The 26,522-nt window shown below is 44.9% G+C and overlaps 1 protein-coding gene across 1 annotated transcript in view; it reads right to left on the bottom strand.

Annotated features, from left to right (window-relative positions):
• Window positions 1-26,522, bottom strand: part of scn1lab (sodium channel, voltage-gated, type I like, alpha b) — a gene marked incomplete at its 3' end in the record, with an annotated part of 52,118 nt that overhangs the window by 5,317 nt on the left and 20,279 nt on the right. The window contains 12 exon segments of the mRNA XM_080758145.1: window positions 570-851; window positions 3,204-3,326; window positions 6,384-6,557; window positions 7,157-7,310; window positions 8,636-8,648; window positions 9,106-9,268; window positions 13,643-13,982; window positions 14,822-14,988; window positions 15,817-16,173; window positions 17,005-17,178; window positions 24,485-24,723; window positions 25,271-25,412. Coding sequence (XP_080614271.1) covers window positions 570-851; window positions 3,204-3,326; window positions 6,384-6,557; window positions 7,157-7,310; window positions 8,636-8,648; window positions 9,106-9,268; window positions 13,643-13,982; window positions 14,822-14,988; window positions 15,817-16,173; window positions 17,005-17,178; window positions 24,485-24,723; window positions 25,271-25,412 — 2,328 coding nt within the window.

The raw sequence follows: 26,522 nt of genomic DNA on the forward strand, positions 1-26,522 counted from the left end.
TGTGCTCTACACACCCTCCGCCAACCTGGGGAGAACAATGGACTTGAACTCATGCTCCCTTCATGCCCGAGTGTCCAAGTCGCTCCTTTACACCTGATAGGGGGGGAGTTTCCCTGGTTGGACGTAGCGCGTGGAAGGAACACGCTATTCCAACCAGTTATTTTCCCCTCCATCAGGCGCCCCGGCTGGTCAGGGGGAGGCAGTATAGAGACCAGGATTACTGCATGTTGGTTGAGGACAACATTCTTGTTAGCTGGTGTGTTGTCTGTCTGCAGACTACTAAGGTCTGTTACTGACTGCATTATTGAAAGATTACAGAACAGGCAGAACTATCCCGAAGCTCACCACTTGCAGCAGAGCCAGGCAAGCGAACAGATCTCGAGTTACGTGGACTGCAGACGCACTACACTAGACTTGGTGCAATTAAGGACATTGGATACCAGAAGTATCCCGAGCTATAAGCTCACCACTTGCAGCAGAGCCAGGCAGCGAACAGATCTCGACACTACACTAGACTTGGTGCATTGAAGGACATTGGATACCAGAAGTATCCCGAGCTATAAGCTCACCACTTGCAGCAGAGCCAGGTAGCCGTAGCCCACGTTGTCGAAGTTGATCTTGACGTTCTTCCAGCGGGCGTCGGCGCCGGTGGCCATCAGGGCCTCGCAGTCGCTCTTGTTGTTGACCACGGCGATGGGGAACATCTCGTCGTTGGTGGTGTTGATGCAGCGGTAGTACTTCCCGGCGAACAGGTTGACGCCCATGATGCTGAAGATCAGCCAGAAGATCAGGCACACCAGCAGCACGTTCATGATGGAGGGGATGGCTCCCAGGAGGGCGTTGACCACCACCTGCAAGGAAGGACAACCACAAACACACCCGCTCAGCCATCGTCCTGAAGGACAAGCACAAACACACCCGCTCAGCCATCGTCCTGAAGGACAACCACAAACACACCCGCTCAGCCATCGTCCTGAAGGACAACCACAAACACACCCGCTCAGCCATCGTCATGAAGGACAACCACAAACACACCCGCTCAGCCATCGTCCTGAAGGACAACCACAAACACACCCGCTCAGCCATCGTCATGAAGGACAACCACAAACACACCCGCTCAGCCATCGTCCTCGAGTTCGCATTCAGGCCTGACCTCGAAATTAAACAAAAGTCTTCTAAATCCTCCAGTTTTCTGAAATAAATATTTTCACACGATGTTTAAAAAATAGCAGACCTACAAGCTCGTAGCGCGCTATGAGCTTGTAGGTCTGCTATTTTAACATAATGTTTAAAACACCAAAGGGGTTCCCAAAAGGGGTAAACAAGACCACGGTTGGACAGAGGGAGGGTCCTGTAACAAGACCACTGTTGGACAGAGGGAGGGTCCTGTAACAAGACCACGGTTGGACAGAGGGAGGGTCCTGTAACAAGACCACTGTTGGACAGAGGGAGGGTCCTGTAACAAGACCACGGTTGGACAGAGGGAGGGTCCTGTAACAAGACCACGGTTGGACAGAGGGACAGTCCTGTAACAAGACCACGGTTGGACAGAGGGAGGCGGACAGAGAAAGGAGGTAGAAGGAAAAAAAGAAAAACTGAAAGAAAAACCTTAAGAGAGGCGTGATGAATTTCTTTTGTTAGACTGTAAATGAAAAAAAGGGAAAACACAGAAATAATTACAGGTCAAAGAAGAAGAAGAATAATCACCACAGAAGCAACGTCAGAAAATAGAAGGGCTAAATATAGCGTACAGTTACAGTTACATAATCTGTTGACACAATGTGAAGATCATGAAAGGCGTACAGTAGAAGAACTACAGTAGAAAAACGACAACTACAGTAGAAGAACTACAACTACAGTAGAAGAACTACGCGAGGACGAAAGACGTGTCTAGAGAGTTCTGAAGTCAAGCATGCGTTCTTATGTCCGTTCTATTTTTGTCACAACTGACTACGGATGAAAATGTGTACAATTGGTTGCTATGCAAATAATAAAATCACAAAATGTTTATACTGTACATGTTTATCCATAATTTATTATCTGTCATTGGTCGATTTGCTTGTCTACTTCCTGATTGGTTAGTCATTGTGATCGGGTTTTTTTCGACCAATGACAAAGCTTCTAGGGACATCTTTGAATGCAGACTACGGCCCCTAGATGTGTCACAGAGACCATTTTTTGAGGGAGTGTTCTACCCATTTCTGGCTGTCAAAACAAAAGGTCATTAAAATGTTGACATATTATTTCTTATAGCAGCTTTAAGGATTTACAATGTGATTTGCGCTCAGCACTTGAAAGCAAAGACAACATCTTTGAAGGACAGTGCCTCTGAGAAACATGGCTTTCTATCAGTGTCGTTTTCATCTACTAAAACTAAGACGAAAAATGTTCGCCGACTACCTTTTTTCACTGACAAAAACTAAATGAAAACTAAGCTATGATGACTAAATCTAAGACTAGATATACTGACAATTTCGTCAACAAATACAAACTAGACTAAAATGTTAGGAAGGGACTAGTGGACAAGAGATCCAGTAAAAGTCATTTTACACTTGCATGCTGAAAATAGCAGATCTACAAGCTCACAACGCTGTGAGCTTGTAGATCGGCTATAAGTGTAAAAGCAGACATTAGCCTACGACGGCATCAAGGCCGCCAAAATACATTTTAGTCGACTAAATCAACTGTAGATTTAGTCAACAAAAACTCGCATGACATTTAGTCGACTAAAACACAAAAGAATTCCAGGTGACTAAAATTAAGTTTTATTCCAAAGAGTAGGGACTAAACTAAAATAGAAAATGTGCTGCCAAAAACAACACTGCATGCTTTCTATAATACCTTTGCAGACATGTTCTAAAAATCACACCTGTGTGAACTGAGTGGTGCAACTCCCCTCTCTCTCCCCCTCCCCCCTCCTCTCTCTCTCTCTCTCTCTCTCTCTCTCTCTCTCATTAGCTCATTAGCAGGCAACAGGCAAGACTAATTACTATCTCTCTCTCTCTCTCTGTTTCTGGCAAACAGCGCCCCTACTGTACCAATAGTCATATACTCGTGCTCATGGCCACAGAGGTATACATAGGCGGACACGGACATTGCTGTTCCTTGGAGTGGTTGCAGCACTCAAAAACATCCAGACCAGAAGAGATCACACGTGTAGGCAGCACAACAGGGAGGAAGGAGGCTCTTGTTTTTGTTCTTACCCTCATGCCCTCAAACCGTGACAGAGCCCTGAGGGGCCGCAGCGCTCGCAGCGTCCGCAGAGACTTGATGGCGCCCAGCTCGGAGTAGCCCAGAGCGTTGGCCAACAGGCTCACCAGAGACACCTGGGAGGGAGAGAGACAACACACCATGATGAGAGAGAGAGAGAGAGAGAGAGGCAACAAGCTCTGATCTGCTATTTTTCAATAGCTAAAGTATAAACATTGTAGTGGAGTTGGAAGAGTTGATACTTTTACTTAAGTAAAAACAACAGAGTACATTTCCCACCACTGTCGATCCCCCGTGTGGGAAAACCTACGTCTAAGGGCTGATTCATACTCCTATTTTTCCGCTGTAGTGCGAAATGATTTCGGCTCGTCAGACATTTTCAGTAGCGCCGAAGAGCCGACCGACTTTAGGACTGTACCCGCCCCCCCCCCCCCCCCCGAACCTCAAATGATGTCACATCTACAGAGCCGAACCGACTTTATTCGGCTCTAAAATAGGAGTATGAATCGCGCCTAAGAGATAAGTATTATATTACATCGCTGGGTTCTAGAAGGGCCAATATACCCAATCCAGATAATCTCCTAATTAAAACCGCCCGGTTGTCCACGAGGCAAAACCAAAAGGTCTGTTTCTCAGCCAAAGGGGAATTACCTGCTTAACTGTAAGTACTTTATATGCAAAACTGTACGCTGCATATTATACGGCAGGTCGTTTCGAGGACGCAATCAAATGTCCAGATTTTAGTGTGTGTGCTCAACACAAACTTTGTCCCACACATGCATTGAATCCCATTGACAGTTAATGGACAATGTGGAGTGTTCGTGTAAACATCAAACATCGCGAAAACACAAACATTGAAGACGAAGGTGAAGGACGCAAATTGTGATTGGCCGGAATGAGATAAATGAAAATGTGCTGTCAAAAACAAACACTGATTGGACACGGTAATGATGACAATGAGGAAGCCAGCCAATGAGGAAGCACCAGGCGTTGGTTAGTCCTCACATAGCCAGACAACTATTCCACAATCTATGAATGCTATATAGAGTCTGGAACTACAGCCCCCATGAGACAATTTATATAGAGTCTGGAACTACAGCCCCCATGAGACAATTTATATAGAGTCTGGAACTACAGACCCCATGAGCTGAGTAAGGAATGCTATATAGAGTCTGGAACTACAGCCCCCATGAGCTGAGTAAGGAATGCTATATATAGTCTGGAACTACAGCCCCCATGAGCTGAGTAAGGAATGCTATATAGAGTCTGGAACTACAGCCCCATGAGCTGAGTAAGGAATGCTATATAGAGTCTGGAACTACAGCCCCATGAGCTGAGTAAGGAATGCTATATAGAGTCTGGAACTACAGCCCCCATGAGCTGAGTAACAGAATGCTATATAGAGTCTGGAACTACAGCCCCATGAGCTGAGTAAGGAATGCTATATAGAGTCTGGAACTACAGCCCCATGAGCTGAGTAACAGAATGCTATATAGAGTCTGGAACTACAGACCCCATGAGCTGAGTAAGGAATGCTATATAGAGTCTGGAACTACAGCCCCATGAGCTGAGTAACAGAATGCTATATAGAGTCTGGAACTACAGCCCCATGAGCTGAGTAACAGAATGCTATATAGAGTCTGGAACTACAGCCCCATGAGCTGAGTAAGGAATGCTATATATAGTCTGGAACTACAGCCCCCATGAGCTGAGTAAGGAATGCTATATAGAGTCTGGAACTACAGCCCCCATGAGCTGAGTAAGGAATGCTATATAGAGTCTGGAACTACAGCCCCATGAGCTGAGTAAGGAATGCTATATAGAGTCTGGAACTACAGCCCCATGAGCTGAGTAACAGAATGCTATATAGAGTCTGGAACTACAGCCCCATGAGCTGAGTAAGGAATGCTATATAGAGTCTGGAACTACAGCCCCATGAGCTGAGTAACAGAATGCTATATAGAGTCTGGAAACTACAGACCCCATGAGCTGAGTAAGGAATGCTATATAGAGTCTGGAACTACAGCCCCATGAGCTGAGTAACAGAATGTTATATAGAGTCTGGACCTACAGCCCCATGAGCTGAGTAACAGAATGCTATATAGAGTCTGGAACTACAGCCCCATGAGCTGAGTAACAGAATGCTATATAGAGTCTGGAACTACAGCCCCATGAGCTGAGTAACAGAATGCTATATAGAGTCTGGACCTACAGCCCCATGAGCTGAGTAACAGAATGCTATATAGAGTCTGGAACTACAGCCCCATGAGCTGAGTAACAGAATGCTATATAGAGTCTGGAACTACAGCCCCATGAGCTGAGTAACAGAATGCTATATAGAGTCTGGAACTACAGCCCCATGAGCTGAGTAACAGAATGCTATATAGAGTCTGGAACTACAGCCCCATGAGCTGAGTAACAGAATGCTATATAGAGTCTGGACCTACAGCCCCATGAGCTGAGTAACAGAATGCTATATAGAGTCTGGAACTACAGCCCCATGAGCTGAGTAACAGAATGCTATATAGAGTCTGGAACTACAGCCCCATGAGCTGAGTAACAGAATGCTATATAGAGTCTGGAACTACAGCCCCATGAGCTGAATAACAGAATGTTATATAGAGTCTGGAACTACAGCCCCATGAGCTGAGTAACAGAATGCTATATAGAGTCTGGAACTACAGCCCCATGAGCTGAGTAAGGAATGCTATATAGAGTCTGAACTACAGCCCCATGAGCTGAGTAAGGAAGCTGCATTTCCGTAAAATATATTTTAAAATGTCTTGACATTTTATTTTTGTATTTTTTACATTTTGATTTCTATTTATATTAGAATAAATTTGCGTGACTGTAAAGACGAAACGGAAGTGGAGAGGGGGCTCCACTTCCGCTTTATCAACTTAACGCATGACAGCCCTTCGTTGCTCCAGACTGGGAAGCATTTATATTTTACTCATGACCAGAGCTTCCGTTGCTCCAGACTGTACGACGGAAGCATTTATATTTTACTCGTGATCAGAGCTTCCGTTGCTCCAGACTGTATGACGGAAGCATTTATATTTACTCGTGATCAGAGCTTCCGTTGCTCAAGACAGTATGACGGAAGCATTTGGAAATTGCGAGAGTCAACAGTCTGCTAACGTGAGACTAGGCGTTGGTGTGAGGTAACTTACGTCGACGATGAGGAAGTCCAGCCAGCACCAGGCGTTGGTGAAGTACTTGACGAAGCCGTAGGCGGTCCACTTCAGCAGCATCTCCAGGATGAACACGTACGTGAACACCTTGTCGGCGAACTCCAGCACCGTCTTCACCGTGCGGCGCTGCTCGATGTAGATGTCCTCGAAGGCCTAAATATGAAATAAATGCTTAAAACATGTAGCTAGGTGTAATGCTAGAGTCCCACAGAAGATATGTAAATATGAAATAAATGCTTAAACATGTAGCTAGGTGTAATGCTAGAGTCCACAGAAGATATGTAAATATGAAATAAATGCTTAAACATGTAGCTAGGTGTAATGTTAGAGACCACAGAAGACATGTCAATATGAAATAAATGCTTAAACATGTAGCTAGGTGTAATGTTAGAGACCACAGAAGACATGTCAATATGAAATAAATGCTTAAACATGTAGCTATAGGTGTAATGCTAGAGTCCACAGAAGATATGTAAATATGAAATAAATGACCACAGAAGTGAACCTTTCAAGCCTGTTTTCTCAACTCGCTGTTTTCTGCAAGACATGAATTACTCTATAAGCCATATCTCAAAAACTGGTGTGCAAACTGAACAACCAATATGTCAATTTGAAGCTATGATTCTCTGCTTTCATATGACATGAAAAAAAAAGAAAAGAATCCAATGGCAGTCCCTCAGTCAAATTCACATACAAGTCACATATATGTGCACATCATCAAACCAAATGCACACAAACACAAAGCCACGCACCAGTGCTCCACTGCTCAGCAGGATCATGAAGATGATGAAGGACTCGAACCAGTTGTGTTCCACGATGATGAAGCACGTCTTCCTGAGCGTCCACCATAACTTCCAATTCCCCTTCTCGATGTTCACCTGGCAGCACTGGAACTTACGCACGCATCTGGTGCAAGGGGGAAGGTTATTGATGCAGCACACATCCTGGTGCAATTCCATGCTGTATTGGCAAACGTTGATCATAATATAACAATTATTCTACATTCTCTAATTGTGTCGACTTCTTGTAAATTAACTGATGCACATTTTTTTTTACCAATAATGTAACTCTTGAGAGCGTAAAATGAAATGGTTTCATTTTATACGATCTCAAGAGTTAAAGATCCATAAGGGTCCATTTGGTTACCAACTCTCCATCATTTAGCTGCATGGGACCACCTGGAACCCGCTCAAGGACCGCTGGTTTAGAACCACTGATATAGATTAGAATAACATTTGATATATTAATATCTATTAAGATATATATTAATATAATGTATATATTAAATATTATATTATTATATATTAAGATTTTTTTGACATGGTGGGGGTAAGGGTTATGACAAGACAATTATATGTATATTATATACTGTAGATATATCAATTTGCGGGTCCGTGTCGTTGGTAAAGTTTGACCACCACTGCTAAAAGCCAAAGGAAGCTTATTACACTGCCTGCACGGAAATGAGATAACGTCAACAATCAAGGTGAGATAAAACGACATAATTGGAGTGCATTCAGGGTCGTACTCTGCTCTCGCACTAAATGTATCAAAGTTAAATACCAATAATGTACAATTAAATGTAATTCAAGTCATTCGACCCACTCGACTCCTTTCCTAATATTACAGCAGCCCCCCCCCCCCCCCCCCCCCCCCCCCCCCCCCCCCCCCCCCCCCCATGCATGAATGTTGCTCTTGTAATTTTAAGGTGCTCTAAATTGTAAATTGACAATTCCAAGAGGAACTCTCTCTCTCTTGCCACCTCAAACTTATATTAAAGATGGAGTGCCGTGATTGTGAGCGTTGTGAGCTTGTAGACCTGCTATTTTCAGCATGCAACCAAGTGTAAAATGAGTTGTCTTTTATTTATACTGGATCTCTTGTCCACTATAGTCCCTTCCTAACATTTTAGTCTAGTTTATATTTGTTGACGAAATTGTCAAATTATATTTAGTCTTAGTTTTAGTCATGATGGCTTAGTTTCATTTCGTTCCATTTAAGTTTTCCTCAATGAAAAAAAAAGGTAGTCGACGGACATTTTTCCGTCTTAAGTTTCAGTCGACGGAAACAACACTGCTGCCTATATGAGTAAGTAAGTAAGTAGCCTTGCCTAGCCATGAGGCCCATCGGGCAGGAGCCTATCTCCTGTTTCTGTAGCCATGAGGCCCATAGGGGCAGGAGCCTATCTCCTGTTTCTGTAGCCATGAGGCCCATAGGGGGCAGGAGCCTACCTCCTGTTTGTTTCTGTAGCCATGAGGCCCATAGGGGCAGGAGCCTATCTCCTGTTTGTTTCTGTAGCCATGAGGCCCATAGGGGCAGGAGCCTATCTCCTGTTTGTTTCTGTAGCATGAGGCCCATAGGGGCAGGAGCCTATCTCCTGTTTCTGTAGCCATGAGGCCCATAGGGGCAGGAGCCTATCTCCTGTTTCTGTAGCGTGAGGCAGCTTGATGTACAAGTACACCCCCTGGACATGACGCTAGTATGTCACAGGGACTTAATTACCCCCCAATCCAACGCTTGATGCTGAGTGTCAAGCAGCGAGGCACTGGTCCCATTTTTAGAGTCTTTGGTATGACCCGGCCGGGGATCGAACCCCCGACCTCCCAGTCTCAGGGCGGACACTCTAACCACAAGGCCACTGAGCTGGTGCCGCCTATACAACACTGTCCATATATATAGTTGTCCTTTCCGCCTTTCTCACCTTCAGTGAAGCAGCCTTCGGGGTCCATGGACTCCTCTGGCTCCATCTCCACCGACTCCCCTCCGTCTCCCGGGGGTCGGATGTCCACCGTGCTGCCCTCCGAGGAGCTCATGGGCCCGTCGTGATCGTCATGCTCCGGGACCTCGAACCCTACGTCAAGCTTCTAACGAGGGAAGGAATGAAGGAGGGAAGGAAGGGAGGAGGAGGAGAGGAGGAGAGAGACCCGCGTGTTAAAACTCTGCATCGCATCAGGCGAAAAGCATCAGTCCAACCATGCGTTGTGTGTTGGAGCCAACCTTATGAGCTGGTTGTAAATCATGTTGTAAATTAACATGAATCCACCCGTGCCACGAATTACCTTCATGATCTGAAGACCGGACACTGACATACAGCATAGCTCACAGAGTTGGACTCTTCCAACAAAAAACTAAAATCATTGTGATCATTTCATCGTCACATGCAGAATATTGATCAAAAGTACCTACAGGCTTTGATATTGTTTTGATCTGTGGAGGTGGGGGTCCACCGGTCCAATCGTTTTTGTTTTATTTTGGTGGCACAAAGGGGGTGGGCCTCAGTGACACCATGGTGCGCTGTGGTACATTTGATCATGTGACCTGGGTCTGTCGAGGGACAGACAGGGCATGCATGTAATTCCAGTGCATTATCAATTCAAGCCTGAAATATTGAGACCAAGCAGGACGTCGAGTGCTCTAGTAGTATTTTCATGTCCACTGAAAATGGCCCAGCGTTGATCCGTCATGCGTCTAACATAGAAATCCCCATTTTCAAAAAAGAAAAAAAATGCTTATTTTTTTCTTTTTACTTCAAAGTAATTTCCCCCATAACTCCCAAGCCTTATATGTCGACCCTCCCACCCCAAAACAAAAAAACACTGAACATTTTCCTCCACGACATGAAAACACACATTATTTCCATTCCTTAAAAAGCAGCGTACAAGCTTCACCTGCTCGTGTTGACGTAGAGATAGACGGAGAACCACATTAGCTTACCAGCAAAAACCAGTACTGTGCACTGTTTGTAAGACAACCATGTTGGTCTGCTGTTTTGTTGTTGATCTCTATACCCTGGCATCGCTCTCAAATCCTTTCACTTAGTCGACTAGTCGTTTAACTACCTATTATGTAAAACAAAAATAATAATATTTGTACATTTAAAACTGTGTACATTGGTGACTATAATCTAGCATTCTAGCTGATCTTGAGGCCTACAAAAAAAAGAGATACTCTTTTTGGTGTACCGTGTTATGGTTTAGCTATACCAATCTATTTCACTGGCCATCCTCATCATATCCAAATGTCATCCTAGACAGTATACTGTATAATATATATTACTGTATGATGTCCATCCTCATGTCATCCTAGACAGTATACTCTATGTACAGTATGATGGCCATCCTCATGTCATCCTAGACAGTGCAGCAGCTCTGATTGCCGTGGGAACACCAGCTAATACGGTGTGTGTGTGTGTGTGGGGGGGGGGGGAGAGATGGAAGCATGCTCCTCACGACTACATCTTTAGAGGGCATTTAACCTTCATCCTCGCCCTAAAACAAGGGACCCTTGACCTCTAATTCTCGCCCTAAAACAAGGGACCCCTTGACCTCTAATTCTCTCCCTAAAACAAGGGACCCCTCGACCTCTAATTCTCGCCCTAAAACAAGGGACCTTGACCTCTAATTCTCTCCTAAAACAAGGGACCTTGACCTCTAATTCTCTCCCTAAAACAAGGGACCCCTCGACCTCTACTTCTCTCCCTAAAACAAGGGACCCCTCGAGCTCTAATTCTCTCCCTAAAACAAGGGACCCCTCGACCTCTAATTCTCTCCCTAAAACAAGGGACCCCTCGACCTCTAATTCTCTCCCTAAAACAAGGGACCCTCGACCTCTAATTCTCTCCCTAAAACAAGGGACCCCTCGACCTCTAATTCTCTCCCTAAAACAAGGGACCCCTCGAGCTCTAATTCTCTCCCTAAAACTTAAAAAAAAAAATTAAGCCTCGTAACCTGCTCTTCTTTTTAATCTTTTATAAAAGTATAATTTCGATCAAATAGTTCCAATAGTCACATAAAAAAAAAACATTGCAGTGGCCGAACGTGAATCACAGTCCTGGCCAGGCCAGGTCTTTACGTTCCAACGTGTACCAAATATTCTGTGAAAAGCAACTTTATTTTCATGGAAATGCTCTACATTGTCAGTGACTTGTGGCGATCTGCAAACTCAGAGGTGACTCATTTGTTCCTCTTATAGTACTGTCTTTCCAGCCGTAGCTCAGAGAAGGTACACGTCTGTGAAGTGTGTATTCAGGGGAGATGAACCTACAGACAAATTAATGTTGTTAGAAACTCAATTTCTCCCTCTCTCTCTCTCTCTCTCTCTCTCTTTTTAAAAGAGATTCTCAAAGGCTTTCTCCTTCCCCTCTCTCTCTCTCTCTCTCTCTCTCTCTCTCTCTCTCTCTCTCTCTCTCTCTCTCTCTCTCGGGGCACTCGCTCGCTCCCTCGCTCGCTGTGTGTGGATGCCAATAATCGAGTCCCATTCATTGTCAATTCAAAACCAAGCAATGGAAATCAAAAGCAAGGAACATGACTGTTAAGATGAGTTTAGTCTTATCGATGGAAGAGGGGGTGTGGGTGTCACTCATTCATAATGGCTTGTAACGGCAACATAGATGCCGGATGTCTGGAAATAGGATTATGAAAGGGGGGGGGGGGGGTGTAGTGGTGTGGAAAAGGGGAGGAAAAACTCAAAGATTACAGCTTTGAATTTGCTGCTGGGGGGGGGGGCGAGGGGGAGGTGGGCAAGAAGCACGGGTGGTTATCGGAGGGCAGACCAGGCAGGGAACGAAAGACATGGGCAATCCACTGAAGGTATGAGCAAGAAACATGTCGTTTGTCTGTAAATGGCATATAGGCAATCCTTCATGGTTAGTGTGCTGTACGATATGGTACAATAAAGTAAGGTCTTACAAGTCTTCGCTCATTGAAAACCTTGAGAGCGCCTGAGACACAGCTGCAATAACAGATGGAGGGGGGAGGGGGAGGGGGGCGGTAAACAAGGTAAGTCACCTGACACAATAGAAAATCAGAGTACACAACGATGATGTCATTCTGTCAGCCATTATATACGGCACAGCAGTGTTGCCAGGTCGGCTTATTATAAGCAACTTTGCGGGCTTGTTTTTCTAATGTTGCTTGAAAATATTGGTAGGTTTTGGGGTTTTTTTTGCGTCCTAAATGTTGGGCTTGCTTTCGTAGACCACGGTTGCTTATTTCTGGCGCGACATCGGGCAACACTGCAGCACAGAGTTGGGGGTGGGGTGGGGTGGGGGGTGGGGGACAGGTTTACCAAAGACAACAAACATGTCGTTTATGCTTCAGAGAAACACACACAAGTTATAAATGATGTCATATCGTTGCCGTTTGCTGTTGAGGTGCAAGGACACCTGGGATGTCCTGGAAAGACAACGACACCTGGGATGTCCTGAAAAACGGTTACTTTTCAGGGAAAAAACACAAAACAACAGGTTTTTTTTTTCTTGGGTTGGCACTGTACTCCTTACTCCATGCGCGCTGCCGTTCACTTCCCTGTTTACGGCTCAGACAGAATGCCTCGTATCTCCTCATCTAAGGAGCTCTCCGTGGTTTTGACCAGACGAGCAAACTGTACTTCTGTCTTCATTTCTGACTCGCACACAACACGCACACACATGCTTCCCCCAAAGGCTAGCATGCAAAATTAAGCAATATCTTCAACATGTTATAACACAGTGCCTTTGCTAACATGTCTGTCAAATTAACCATGTAACACGCACGCACGCACACACACGGTATATGATCTAATGAGGACATCAGGTTAAGTGATCCTATACTACAACATCAGCCCAGGGCATTTTGAGTCATTCCACCTCGCTGTGGAGGAGAAGAGAAGAGAGGAGAGGAGAGGAGAGGAGAGGAGAGGAGAGGAGAGGAGAAGAGAAGAGAAGAGAAGAGAAGAGAAGAGAAGAGAAGAGAAGAGAAGAGAAGAGAAGAGAAGAGAAGAGAAGAGAAGAGAAGAGAAGAGAAGAGAAGAGAAGAGAAGAGAAGAGAAGAGAAGAGAAGAGAAGAGAAGAGAAGAGAAGAGAAGAGAAGAGAAGAGAAGAGAAGAGAAGCAAACAGACGACAACAAAGCGGTTCTCTCCATATCTCTGCCGTGGTGGCTGCGTTGTGACGCATCACCAGTATGAGTGACTCAGCGAGCGGACATGGTGTCATCTCACTCCAGAGAAGCTGCTCTTCAGCCTCTGACGTTCTGACCTGATCGCCGTCGGCATGTTCAACTACATGTTGCCGTCTTTAAAATGTCCCGATTTAATTGAAAATGGAGGACCCCGATGTAAACGAGTCTTCTGGATTTAATCCTCGTAGCAGTCTTTGTATTGACCTGTACTTTCGTTGTAACTGTAACCCATTCTACAAACTGTTAATAACCTTTTCAGTCAGTCAATCAACCAACCAACCAACCAACCAACCGACCCTTACCTCCTTGCTGCCCTCCAGGTCCGACGACTCGGCGCTGCTGAAGTCCTCCGTGTTGAGGTTCTCGAAGTCGGACTCGCCCACGGCGATGGGCACGGTCACGGTGAGGCTGGGGTTGTGGATGAACGACATGTAGTCGCAGGACGAGTCCTCCCTCTTCAGGGGCATGGAGGAGGGGTACGCCGTGGGGTCACCGCCCCCCGGGCGCCCGTTCCCCTCGCCCCCCGCTCTGAGGAGGTAGTCCTCCTTCACGGTGGTGTGGTTGGAGGAGGAGATGCAGTTGGTGCCCTTGTTGTTGCCGTTGAGGCTGTGCTGCAACTCGCTGTCGAGGGGCTTCAGGATGCTGTCGTCCCCCACGCAGATACCCATGCCCTGGTGGTGAGACACTGTCAGTGTTGTTTTCATACACGCAGATACCCATGCTCTGGTGGTGAGACACTGTCAGTGTTGTTTTCATACACGCAGATACCCATGCCCTGGTGGTGAGACACTGTCAGTGTTGTTTTCATACACGCAGATACCCATGCCCTGGTGGTGAGACACTGTCAGTGTTGTTTTCATACACGCAGATACCCATGCCCTGGTGGTGAGACACTGTCAGTGTTGTTTTCATACACGCAGATACCCATGCCCTGGTGGTGAGACACTGTCAGTGTTGTTTTCGTCGACTATAAAACTAAGACGAAAAAAATGTCCGTCGACTAAACCTTTTTTCCACTGACGGAAACCACATGGAAACTAAAGGAAAACTAAGCTAGGACGACTAAAACTGAGACTAAATATACCGACAATGTCATCAACAAATATAAAAACCAGACTAAAATGCTAGGAAGGGACAAGAGATCCAGTATGAGTCATTTTACAATTAGCTGCATGCTGAAAATAGCCGATGTACAAGCTCACAACGCGCAGATCGGCTATTTTCAGCAAGTGTAAAATCAGCCATTACGACGGCATCAAACACATTTTCTTCGACTAAATCAACTTTAGATGAAGTCGACTAAAATCTTATGATATTTAGTCGACAAAAACTAGACTAACACCAAGACTGAAATGTGACTAAAACTAAATGAAAACCATTCAAGAGACTATTGGTACTACTGTGTACCCACCATGCCCATGCCGATGCCCATGCCGATGCCCATGCCGGGGGAGCCCTTGGCCGCGGCGCGCCCCAGGCACGCCCCCTGCTGGAAGAAGTGGTGCACGGCGGCCTTGAGCCAGGCGATGCCGCGGCCCATGCGCCCCAGCGCCATCTGCAGGTTGTTCATCTCACTGTCGTCGTCTGTGGCCGCCAGGTTGTCTGCACTGAAAGAGCTCAGGAGGAGAGCCAGGAAGAGGTTCAGAACCTGGGGAGAGACCCGAACAGACATTAGAACAGGTCCAGGACCTGGGGAGAGACCCGGACAGACATTAGAACAGGTCCAGGACCTGGGGAGAGACCCGGACAGACATTAGAACAGGTCCAGGACCTGGGGAGAGACCCGGACAGACATTAGAACAGGTCCAGGACCTGGGGAGAGACCCGGACAGACATTAGAACAGGTCCAGGACCTGGGAAGAGTCCCGAATAGACATTAGAACAGGTCCAGGACCTGGGGAGAGACCCGAACAGACATTAGAACAGGTCCAGGACCTGGGGAGAGACCCGAACAGACATTAACACTTAGAGCAGAACCAGGAAGAGGTTCAGGACCAGTAACAACCAGTGTTGTTTTTGTCGACTAAAACTAAGACGAAAAATGTTCGTGGAATGTTTTTTCCACTGACGAAAACTAAATGGAAACTAAATGAAAACTCATCTATGATGACTAAAACTAAGACTAAATATATTGACAACTTCGTCAGCAGATAAAAACTCATTTTACACTTGGTTGCATGCTGAAAATAGGCAATCTACAAGCTCACAACGGGTCGCAGCTCAACGCGTTGTGAGCTTGTAGATCGGCTATATTTTCAGCAAATGTAAAAACAGTCATTACGACGGCATCGAGGCCCGCCAGAACACATTTTAGTCAACTAAAACTTTTTGATATTTGGTCGACTAAAACTAGACTAAACACTAAAGCATTCCCGGGTGACTAAAAAGTGCCTAAAACTAAACGAAAGCTATTCAAGAGACTAATTATGACTAAAACAAAAAATCACAAATTTTGCTGCGGTAAAAACAAACTCACCACCAGGTTCCCGATCACCATGACCATCATGAAGACCACCAGACACATGCCCTGGCCCGCCACCTCCATGCAGTCCCACATGGTCTCGATCCACTCGCCGCAGAGGACGCGGAAGACGATGAGGAAGGAGTGGAAGAAGTCGTGCATGTGCCAGCGCGGCAGCTCGCAGTCCTCGGCGATCTTGCACACGCACTCCTTGTAGCTCTTGCCGAACAGCTGCATGCCCACCACGGCGAAGATGAACACGATGATGGCCAGCACCAGCGTCAGGTTGCCCAGCGCGCCCACCGAGTTACCGATGATCTTGATCAGCATGTTGAGGGTGGGCCACGACTTGGCCAGCTTGAACACCCGCAGCTATAGGAGAGGGAGGGAGGGAGGGAGGGAGGGAGGGAGGGAGGAAGGGAGGGAGGGAGGGAGGAAGGGAGGGAAGGAGGAAAGGAGGGAGGGAGGGAGGGAGGGAAGGAGGGAGGGAGGAAGAAAGAAAGAAAGGCAGGAAGAAAGAATAAACATGTGCCAAACTTTACTGTGCTTTCTTTTTTTGTTTGTTTTAAAAATGCCATTGACAGCGAAGGGAAAACCTACGTCATCTTGTCCCTAACGCAAACTCACCAGTGTTGTTTTTGGCCGCAAATTTGGACATTAGTTTACTTGAATAGTTTTAGTCAGATTTTAGTCACCCGGAAGGTTTTAGTGTTAGTCTAAATCTACAGTTGATTTAGTCTAACAAAATTATAATATAATATAATAATATTTTGGCGGTCGTAATGATGATGTTGATGTTGATGTTTTGTTTTTTTTCACTTGCTGAAAATAGACGATCTACAAGCTCACCAAGCTCAACGCATTGTGAGCTTGTAGATCGGCTATTTTCAGCTTGTAGAGCTGGCTATTTCCGGCATGCAACTAATTGTAAAATGACTAATACTGTAAATCTTGTCCACTAGTCCCTCCTAACATTTTAGTCTAGTTTTTATTTGTTGACGAAATTGTCAAAAAATGTAGTCTTATAGTTTTAGTCATCATAGCTTAATTTTCATTTAGTTTCCATGTAGTTTTCGTCAGTGGAAAAAGGTACTCGACGGACATTTTTCGGCAGGCTCACCGGTCTGAAAGAGGGTAAGTAAACTGTAAGTAAACGCTAAGTAAACGCTAAGTAAACGCTAAGTAAACGGTAAGTAAACGTACCAGTCTGAAGGAGCGCAGAACGGACAGTCCTTCCACGTTGGCGAGGCCCAGCTCCATCAGGCTGAGGCTGACGATGATGCCGTCGAAGATGTTCCAGCCCGTCTGGAAGTAATAGTAGGGGTCCAGGGCGATGATCTTCATGCACATCTCCGCCGTGAAGATACCTGTGAATACCTACACGCACACACACACACACACACACACACACACACACACACACACGTATCAATACTACTATACTATAAAGTCCCGGAAGTCAAACATTACAAAAGTATCGGCATCAAAATGTACTTGAAGTACTAACAGTAAAAGTACTCGTTATGCAGAATATCTCATTTCAAGTTGTCAAATATATCCACAATGCACTGCGACACGTGTGGCTGTTTGTGTGGGTGTGTGTGTGTGTGTGTGTGTGTGTGTGTGTGTGCACTGTGTGTGTGTATGTGGCTGTGTGTGTGGCTGTGTGTGTGTGTGTGTGTGTGGCTGTGTGTGTGTGTGTGTGTGTGTGTGTGTGTGTGTGTGTGTGTGTGTGTGTGTGTGTGTGTGTGTGTGTGTGTGTGTGTGTGTGTGTGTGTGTGTGTGTGTGTGTGTGTGTGTATGTGTGTGTGTGTGTTCTCGTTGCGTCGCTTGAACTCTGAGGGCGTCGAGGTCACGCCATGCGATGGCAGCTGTGAAGTTTGTTTTGGGGGCAATGATCTTGAATGCATCTCAGCTGTGAAGATGCAGCCATTTGTATGCAGAGAGAGAGAGAGAGAGAGAGGACCCGTTTTGGTTCCATTTGTACACTCCCAGAGTTACAGACCCGTAAAGCGTCCATTTGGTTCCAAACTATCAGTTATCATGGGGACCCCCTGGGACTCCCTCAAGGACCCGTGGGGGTCCCCGGACCCCACTTTGGGACCACTGTCCTACAGACCACCAGTGGTGGTGGAAAAAGTACTCGCATGCAATATAGAAGAACTACAAGTTGAACGTTCCGGAATTCAAAATGTACCGAAAGTACAAAAGTGCGTCGCTAAGTTCTTCGCTCAAAAAATCTAAATCTATAATGTGACTAAAATGTTTTACGAATGCACGTAGTGGAGTAAAAAAGTACAATATTTGCCTAATATACTGCCAAGTAAAAGTACTGGAAATCAGACTCAAGTAAAGTACAAAATACCTGAACATTTTTAAATAACAAACAGTGGGGGAGGATGCATACAGAGTACACGTGTCATCTCTCCAGAACTGGTGCGATAAAAGCTCCTTTAGTCATCAATGTGACAAAAACTAAAGAACTGAACGTCATCCATTACGATTAGTGGACAAATAGATATATTGACAGCAAAGTCAATTTCAGTGAAAATATACAGACCAGATTTTTTTAAAACTTGTAACCAAAACACGCACACCTACTACACAAGCTCAAGTCCTTTAGAGTGAACAAGCATATCATGGAAACAGTCTATAAGAATGATAGAGGGAATGTTGACTTTTAACATGGCAATGTGGTTTGGCAATCTTAATGTAAAAGGTATAGAAGCAAGCTGCAGCGAATAGTGAACCTAGCCTTAAAAAAATCATTGGGAAAGAGACGGAAACAATGAAGTCTATAAGGAAGTTATTCGAGAACAAAGCTGTCAAGATAGCAAATGACCTCCTCCCATCCACTCTGCAGGGAGTTCCAACTACTTCTAACTAACTGCTAACCGTAACAACTTTAAAAAATCCTTCATTCCTATAATGCCACTAAGGCACAAATGATACCATGTCTCGCTAGATTCGTTCTTAATGTATTTGTCACTGTCTTTTTGCCAGGAAGAAAAATGTGTGTAAGTGTTGTTGTTGTTTGTTGTTAGTGTAGTTTGAGACCGAAGACAAATTTCCACATTGTGGACAATAAATGAAACTAACTAACTAACTTACTTTGTACTTAAGTACAGTACTTAAGTAAATGTACTTTTTTTCAGTTACCGTGTCGACCAAATATGCAAAACAAGGTCAGCTGTTGTAGTGAATGTGTGTTAGAGTTGTTGTTTGCTTGCACTTTGAGGCCGGGTCTGAGACAGCTCCTGTCAGGTGTGAGTGTGTGTGTGTGTGTGTGTGTGTGTGTGTGTGTGTGTAGCTTCTTTTTTTGGGGGGGGGCAATGATCTTGAAGTGTGGCGTCTTCATTCAGCTGCCTGTGAATGAATACCTCACAGCGCATCACATCTCAGCTGTGAAACATGCATGTGAATATAAGCTACGACAACGCATCACCAACGCAAACCATCTGTCTAATGTGTTTATTGATGTTGTGCATTGTTTTGACTTTGAGCGTTTGTTTGAGCACATGCGATGTTAGCTGTGAAAAGTCGTCCCCCCCCACACACACACACACACACACACACACACCTTTGATCAGCTGTTAATGGGATGAACAAAAATGAAGAAAAAAAAATACCTTAAGACCTGAGACCATGATTCTACAAAGTGTCTTCTAAATATGGTTAAGCCATTCTGGGCGGGAACCCCTTTTGGTGTTTTAAGCATTATGTTATGCTTTAGAGCTGTTGAAAAATAGCAGATCTACACGCTCATAGAGTGAACTTGTAGGTCTGCTATTTTTGAAAAAGCGTGAAAATGTGGCGCAAATCTTGCTTAGTTATTATTCTGGGGGTCCTTGACATGAAATAGTTTGAGAACCACTGATATAGAAACAGGTTTTTATTTTATTTTTAGAAGACATTTGTAGAATCGCCCTCAGGTCTATTATGGTTAAAGTCATGTTTCTAAGTCAGTGGTTCTCATGTGAAGAACCCCCAGAATTATCTGTATTTGGCCGCTTGAACTCTGAGGGCGTTGAGGTCACGCGATGGCAGCTGTAAAGTTTGTTTTGGGGGCAATGATCTTGAATGCATCTCAGCTGTGAAGATGCAGCCATTTGTATGCAGAGAGAGAGAGAGAGAGAGAGAGAGAGAGAGAGAGAGAGAGAGAGCTGTGTGGGGCGAGAACTACTGATGGGAACGCATGCCTTACCTACAGCAGTGGCTCCCAAAGTGGGGTCTGGGAACCCCCAGGGGTCCTTGAGGGAGTTCCAGGGGGTCCTCATGCAGCTAAATTATAGTTTGGAAACAAATGGGACCATTTAAGGGTCTGTAACTATGAGAGTTCCATTTGGTTCCATTTGTATACACTCTCACAGTTAAATTAACATTGATTTTATAAATATAAATCGGGGGTCCCAGATATAGGCATGCCATTAAATGGGGGTCCGTAGACTATAATGCATGTCAAATTGGGGGGGGGTCCTTGAAATTAAAAGGGTTGTACAAGGGTTGTCTAAAGGTCCTCCACTTGACCCTGCGTCGTCCCCCCTCCGACCCCCCGCCCCCCATCAGGAGAACCCAGGGGTCTTGAGGGGGTTCCAGGTGGTCCCCAGCTGCAGCTATAAGTGATGGAGAGTTGTAAAATGAAACCAAATTTGGTTTCATTTTACGCTTAATTATTGTTAAACATCTGCTTTACTTAATTTACAAGAAGTCTGCACAATTGTATGTATACTGATGTTATCTCTCCGAATGGTACCAACATCATGTTATCTCTCCTAATGGTACCAACACCATGTTATCTCTCCTAATGGTACCAACACCATGTTATCTCTCCGAATGGTACAAACATCATGTTATCTCTCCTAATGGTACCAACATCATGTTATCTCTCCTAATGATGAATTGCATTTTTATAGCGCTTTTCCAAGTGCTCAAAGCGCTTTACAATGGTCCATTCATTCATGCATTGGGAGGTGACGCGGCGAACAGTCGACGCCAGCGTCCTCACTTCCCACATTCACACACCAATGGTGGCAAGCTTACACCAACACCTAATCGTACCAACATCATGTTATCTCTCCTAATCGTACCAACATCAATACAGCATGGAACTGTTGGACAGAACCTTATCCAACGAGACTACTATTCCAGCGACAGAGAACCTAGATTGCCAAATGAAACCCAGACTGACTGACCCCTGACTGACCCCTGGATGACCCCTGACTGACCCCTGACTGGCCCCTGTGCTGCAGCATGCACAAAGCTGTGAGTCCCTACTCAAAAAAGACACGGTCTACAGTATCTACAGTAGATACAATGAAAGCAGGGTTCTATTGTCATGTACAGATCAATAGCCTGTTCCTTTATTATCAATGTATTGACCCCCCCGAGTTCCAGGTGGTCCCCAGCTAAATGATAGCTGATGAGTGAGATGATGACTTTGGAACCAAGTGGACCCTTATGGGTCTGTAACTCTGAGAGTGTACAAATGGAACCATTTGGTTCCATTTTGTACACTCTCAGAGTTAAATTAACATTGATTTTACAATATAAATTGGGGGTCTCAGAGATAGAAATGCCATTACATGGGGGGTCCGTAGACTAATGCAATCAAACTGGGGGTTCTTGAAATTAAACGGGTTGAGAATCTCTGCTAGAGCCGTAATATCTCTTCAAATGGGGGTCCGCGGGGGGCTAATTAGTGTCAATGTGGGGGTCCTTGACATGAAAAGGTTTACAGAACAATAGCGTGTTCCTTTATTACTAATTTATTGTCATGTGTAGAACAATAACGTGTTCCTCGGGTTGCATGTGCCTTCCTGCATGGTGGATTGTCGAATTGAATCACCCCTGCTATTTTTATGGGTCCCTTGTGTTATTTTGTTTTTGTTTTACTACATTATTATTTCAAAACAATTTCCAAAGAACATTTCAGAGAAATAAGCAAAACATTTCATTAATTAAAAACAAATTAAATTATATTTTTCCCCCCGGTAATTTCATGAAGAAACAAAACGAAAAATCTAATAAAAGAACATTTCCGAGAAATAAGCAAAACATTTCATTAATTAAAAACAAATTAAATTATATTTCCCCCCCCGGTGATTTCATGAAGAAACAAAACGAAAAATCGAATAAATTCCATAAATTCGAAAATAAATGTTTGAGTAGTATGCGTTGCCCAATGCTTAAGGCCGCATTGGAATGTATAGCAGATTTACAAGCTCCCAATGGGAGCTTGTAGATCTGCTATTTTCACTATAGTTCGGGTCCTGGGGATACATTTTTTGGGTCACAGGAAAAAACGTTTGGGAGCCACTGTTCATAGATTGCATTAACAGACTGGAGAGCTACTGGTTATGATGTCCTTTTAGCACTTGCATGTAATTTAGATCTAACTCCGTCTCTTTTGTCTACGCTGAGTCACACAGCACTGTATGACTCATCATAATGGACAACATGCTAACCCTGACACAGCACTGTATGACTCATCATAATGGACAACATGCTAACCCTGACACAGCACTGTATGACTCATCATAATGGACAACATGCTAACCCTGACACAGCACTGTATGACTCATCATAATGGACAACATGCTAACCCTGACACAGATATTAGTGCTTTACATATCGCTTTATCAGCGCTTTACATAGATTGTGCATTACATTCACCCATTCACACACATCCACACACCTTTACATAGATTGTGCATTACATTCACCCATTCACACCCATTCACACACCTTTACATAGACTGTGCATTACATTCACCCATTCACACACATCCACACACCTTTACATAGATTGTGCATTACATTCACCCATTCACACACATTCACACAAACATTCATTCACCGATGGCGGCAGAAACCATGCAAGGCACCAACCTGCACATCAGGAGCAATGAGGGATTCAGAGTCTTGCTCAAGGACACGTGGACACTAACTCTGGGGGAGCCCACGGGGATCCAACCAGGCCTTTGCTATAGTTTCGCCCCCAGGCTATGAAATCTGGAGCTTTTCAAAGAACCTTTAAAGACCCACCTTTTCAGACAGGCCTGTCCTTTAGTCCTGTGTTGATTTATTGATTTTCACCAGCGCCGATTGTGCCGGAATTCTGTCTCCTTATTGCTTTATTGTTTTGATTTGAAGCACTTTGTGACTCTGATGTCTGAGAAAGCTATAGCTGCTCTTTAAATTACATGTACTTATTTACTTTTACGTTACCGTGGCTAACATCAAAAATGACTAATTCTGAAAACCTCAAACTGTCTAATGGCCAATCGTTATCGCTATTTTGACAGAAACTTATCGGGTGTGCAGTTCATGAAGTCATTGTTTTGTTGTTTTTGGAGGCAAATTGTGATTTTAGTTTTAGTCGTATAGTCTCTGGAATAGTTTTCATTTAATTTTAGTCACATTTTAGTCACCTGGAACGTTTTAGTGTTTAGTCTAGTTTTAGTCGACTAAAATGTATTTTGGCAGGCCTTGATGCCGTCGTAATGGCTGATTTTATACTTGCTGAAAATAGCCGATCCGCATGCAACCAATTGTAAAATAACGTATACTGGATCTCTTCTCCACTAGTCCCTCCCTCACATTTTAGTCTAGTTTGTATTTGTTGACGAAATTGTCACCACAATTGTCATCCACACTGGTTACTGTACTGCATGTTCCCTTCTCCAGCAGCTTTCACATCAGGCCCATTATCTGCCAAAGAACGTATAATGAGTCATAAAAGGGGGGCCCATTATACTGATTTCAAGCTATTGTGCTCTTATTTCTACGACTCCACTAAAGTAGATTATTTGCTTGATTCACACTTTGCAGTTCCCCCATCTCAGCCTCTAGCTGCTTGAGACAACAAGCCCTGTTAGCACAGTGGCAGGTGGACAAAGCACTCAAGCACTGCATTACTTGAGTCACAGGTCAAGGGTCAAGGAGATCGAGCTATACCATTTAAAGTGCAAGGAAAGGACAGGCGGGGGCGGGGGAGGAGGTGTGAAGGAAGGGGGGGGGGGGGGTTTAGTGAACTGCAGACCCATTGTTAATAACCCCAGGAGGTCAAGGCTGCCTTTTAGGGGCAAGGGGGGGGGGGGGGGGTTGATTGATGTTTGTTCAAATCATCAGCGTGTTACAAGAGTTATACAGAGTTAGTGTTGGCCACTAGACCTCACTCTCGCAGTAATTAACTTGCTACAGAAGCGACATACTAAATCCAACACGGATTGTTAGTGATGTTAGTCGACTAAATCTACAGTCAATTTTGACGACTAAAATGTGTTTTGGCGGGCCTTGATGCTGTCGTAATGGCTGATTTTACACTTGCTGAAAATAGCCAATCTACAAACTCTGAGACACGTTGTGAGCTTGTAGATTGGCTATTTTCAACATGCAACCAAGTGTAAAATGACTTATACTGGATCTCTTGTCCACTAGTCACTTCCTAACATTTTAGTCTAGCTATTATCTTAGTTTCCATTTAGAGAACTTGTTTACAGCCAGGCCCTGCTCATAGAACATTTCATGGTAGAGGTTCGATGCCTTGTCCAAGGGCACAATTTTAACGTGCCGGTCCGGGGACACGAACTAGCGACCTTCCGATATCAAGACCGCTCCGCAAACCGTTCGGCCACCGCTGCCCCATGGACGAAAAAAAACACTGCCAGCATCGGGTACGTACCAGGTTCCCCACGGAGAGGACGCTGTCGAACTGCGGCGTCATGGGGTAGTGCTCCATGGCCATGAAGAGGGTGTTGAGCACGATGCAGATGGTGATGGCCAGGTCCACGAAGGGGTCCATCACCACCATGTTCACCACCTCCTTCACCCGCAGCCACCGGGGGCAGCAGTCCCAGATCAGGTAGCGGTTGGAGAACTTGTTCCAGCAAGGGGGGCACTTCTGTCTGGACTCCTCCAGCTCTGGAGGACGAGAGACACAGAGAGAGAGAGAGAGAGAGAGAGAGAGAGAGAGAGAGAGAGAGAGAGAGATAGATAGATAGAGATTTTCAAGGGTCCTTTATTGCGCACTGCCGGGTAATACAGGTCAAAACAGGATCTTAACTACATGCTAGTCTTACTCTTAATCACAGGAATTCACAGGAACAACACCTACATCCTTTAAAGATCGTCGCCCATCACTGAGCACAATACTCCCCCTATTGCCCATTTTATATTGAAACCCTCCAGTTAATTCCTCAATCGTCGGTGTATATATGTGCAGACTGTGTGTATCACCTTCCATGGTGTATATTTGGGCAGACTGTGTGTATCACCTTCCATGGTGTATATTTGGGCAGACTGTGTGTATATTACCTTCCATGGTGTATATTTGGGCAGACTGTGTGTATCACCTTCCATGGTGTATATTTGGGCAGACTGTGGGTATCACCTTCCATGGTGTATATTTGGGCAGACTGTGTGTATCACCTTCCATGGTGTATATTTGGGCAGACTGTGTGTATATTACCTTCCATGGTGTTGGTGAGGATGCTGGCCACGCTCATGGCTCTCTGCCTGGGTCCGCCGCCTCCTGGTTCATCCAGATATGAACCCGACCCCGAACGTCCCGACCGTCTCTTCTTCAGCTCGGTGTCCGTGGTCGTTATTCCCTTTGGGGGGAAAACAAACACATGAAGTGTTATGAGCTAACTGAAAAAAAAAACGGGTAAAGATGCACAACGGAGACATCGCTCGTTTCACCTGACAAATATGACTATGTCATAATTTCTTGTTTTACAGTGACACCACTCCTGTAACATATAACGTATTTGATGGCTATCGACCAAGGACACACAGCACTGTCTGATGTCAACCTCTTCCCAAACATTTATACCTTTATTCGAAGCCCTTTTCATATACATTCACCCATTCACACACACATTCACCCATTCACACATACATTCACCCATTCACACACACATTCACACATACATTCACCCATTCACACACACATTCCCCCATTCACACACACATTCACCCATTCACAAACACATTCACCCATTCACCCACACACACACACACACACACACACACACACACACACACACACACACACAAATTCACACATTCACACACACATTCACACACATTCACTCGACGATTAGCGCTTTATGTATTGCAAAATATATATTTCTGAAATATGATTGGCTTTCAAAGCAGTGGTATAGGTTTGTTATGAGGCCGTTCTCGAACACTTTGAACACTGAATTTAAAATCAGCAGGTGGAGATTTCTGATATAGTGTGGCTGGCTGCGGCAGACGAGGTCACCACGACCTCAACCTCACCTTCCGACAGAGAGAGAGAGAGAGAGAGAGAGAGAGAGAGAGAGAGAGAGAGAGAGAGAGCGCTCAAACTGCCAGTTTGTCTCTGTGAGAACAAAACAACAAGTTAATAAAGAGTGAGAACAGAACACCGATGTACCACAGGGAGGAAACCAGGTTTCACACAGGGTTCCATTTGATGGGGGGGATGGGGGGGGGGGACAGACTAACCACCCATCTGTCTGGTGACCAGTGGTGGAAAGTCATTTTACTTAAAGGGACACTTCACCCTTTTTGCAAAAGAATATATGTTAATGATGACATTTAGGAGCTTTAGAACACTTTCCTGGGGGTATTTATGTGTGTAATATGTGGTTTTAGATATTTTAGATTGTAGCAGTGAGCCTGTTGTCTCTGATGTCATGGACACTGGTCTCACTACCTTCCTGGACTACATG

Source organism: Protomyctophum bolini, assembly GCF_963924005.1.
Source record: "Protomyctophum bolini genome assembly, chromosome: 24".
NCBI classification, from domain to species: Eukaryota; Metazoa; Chordata; class Actinopteri; order Myctophiformes; family Myctophidae; genus Protomyctophum; species Protomyctophum bolini.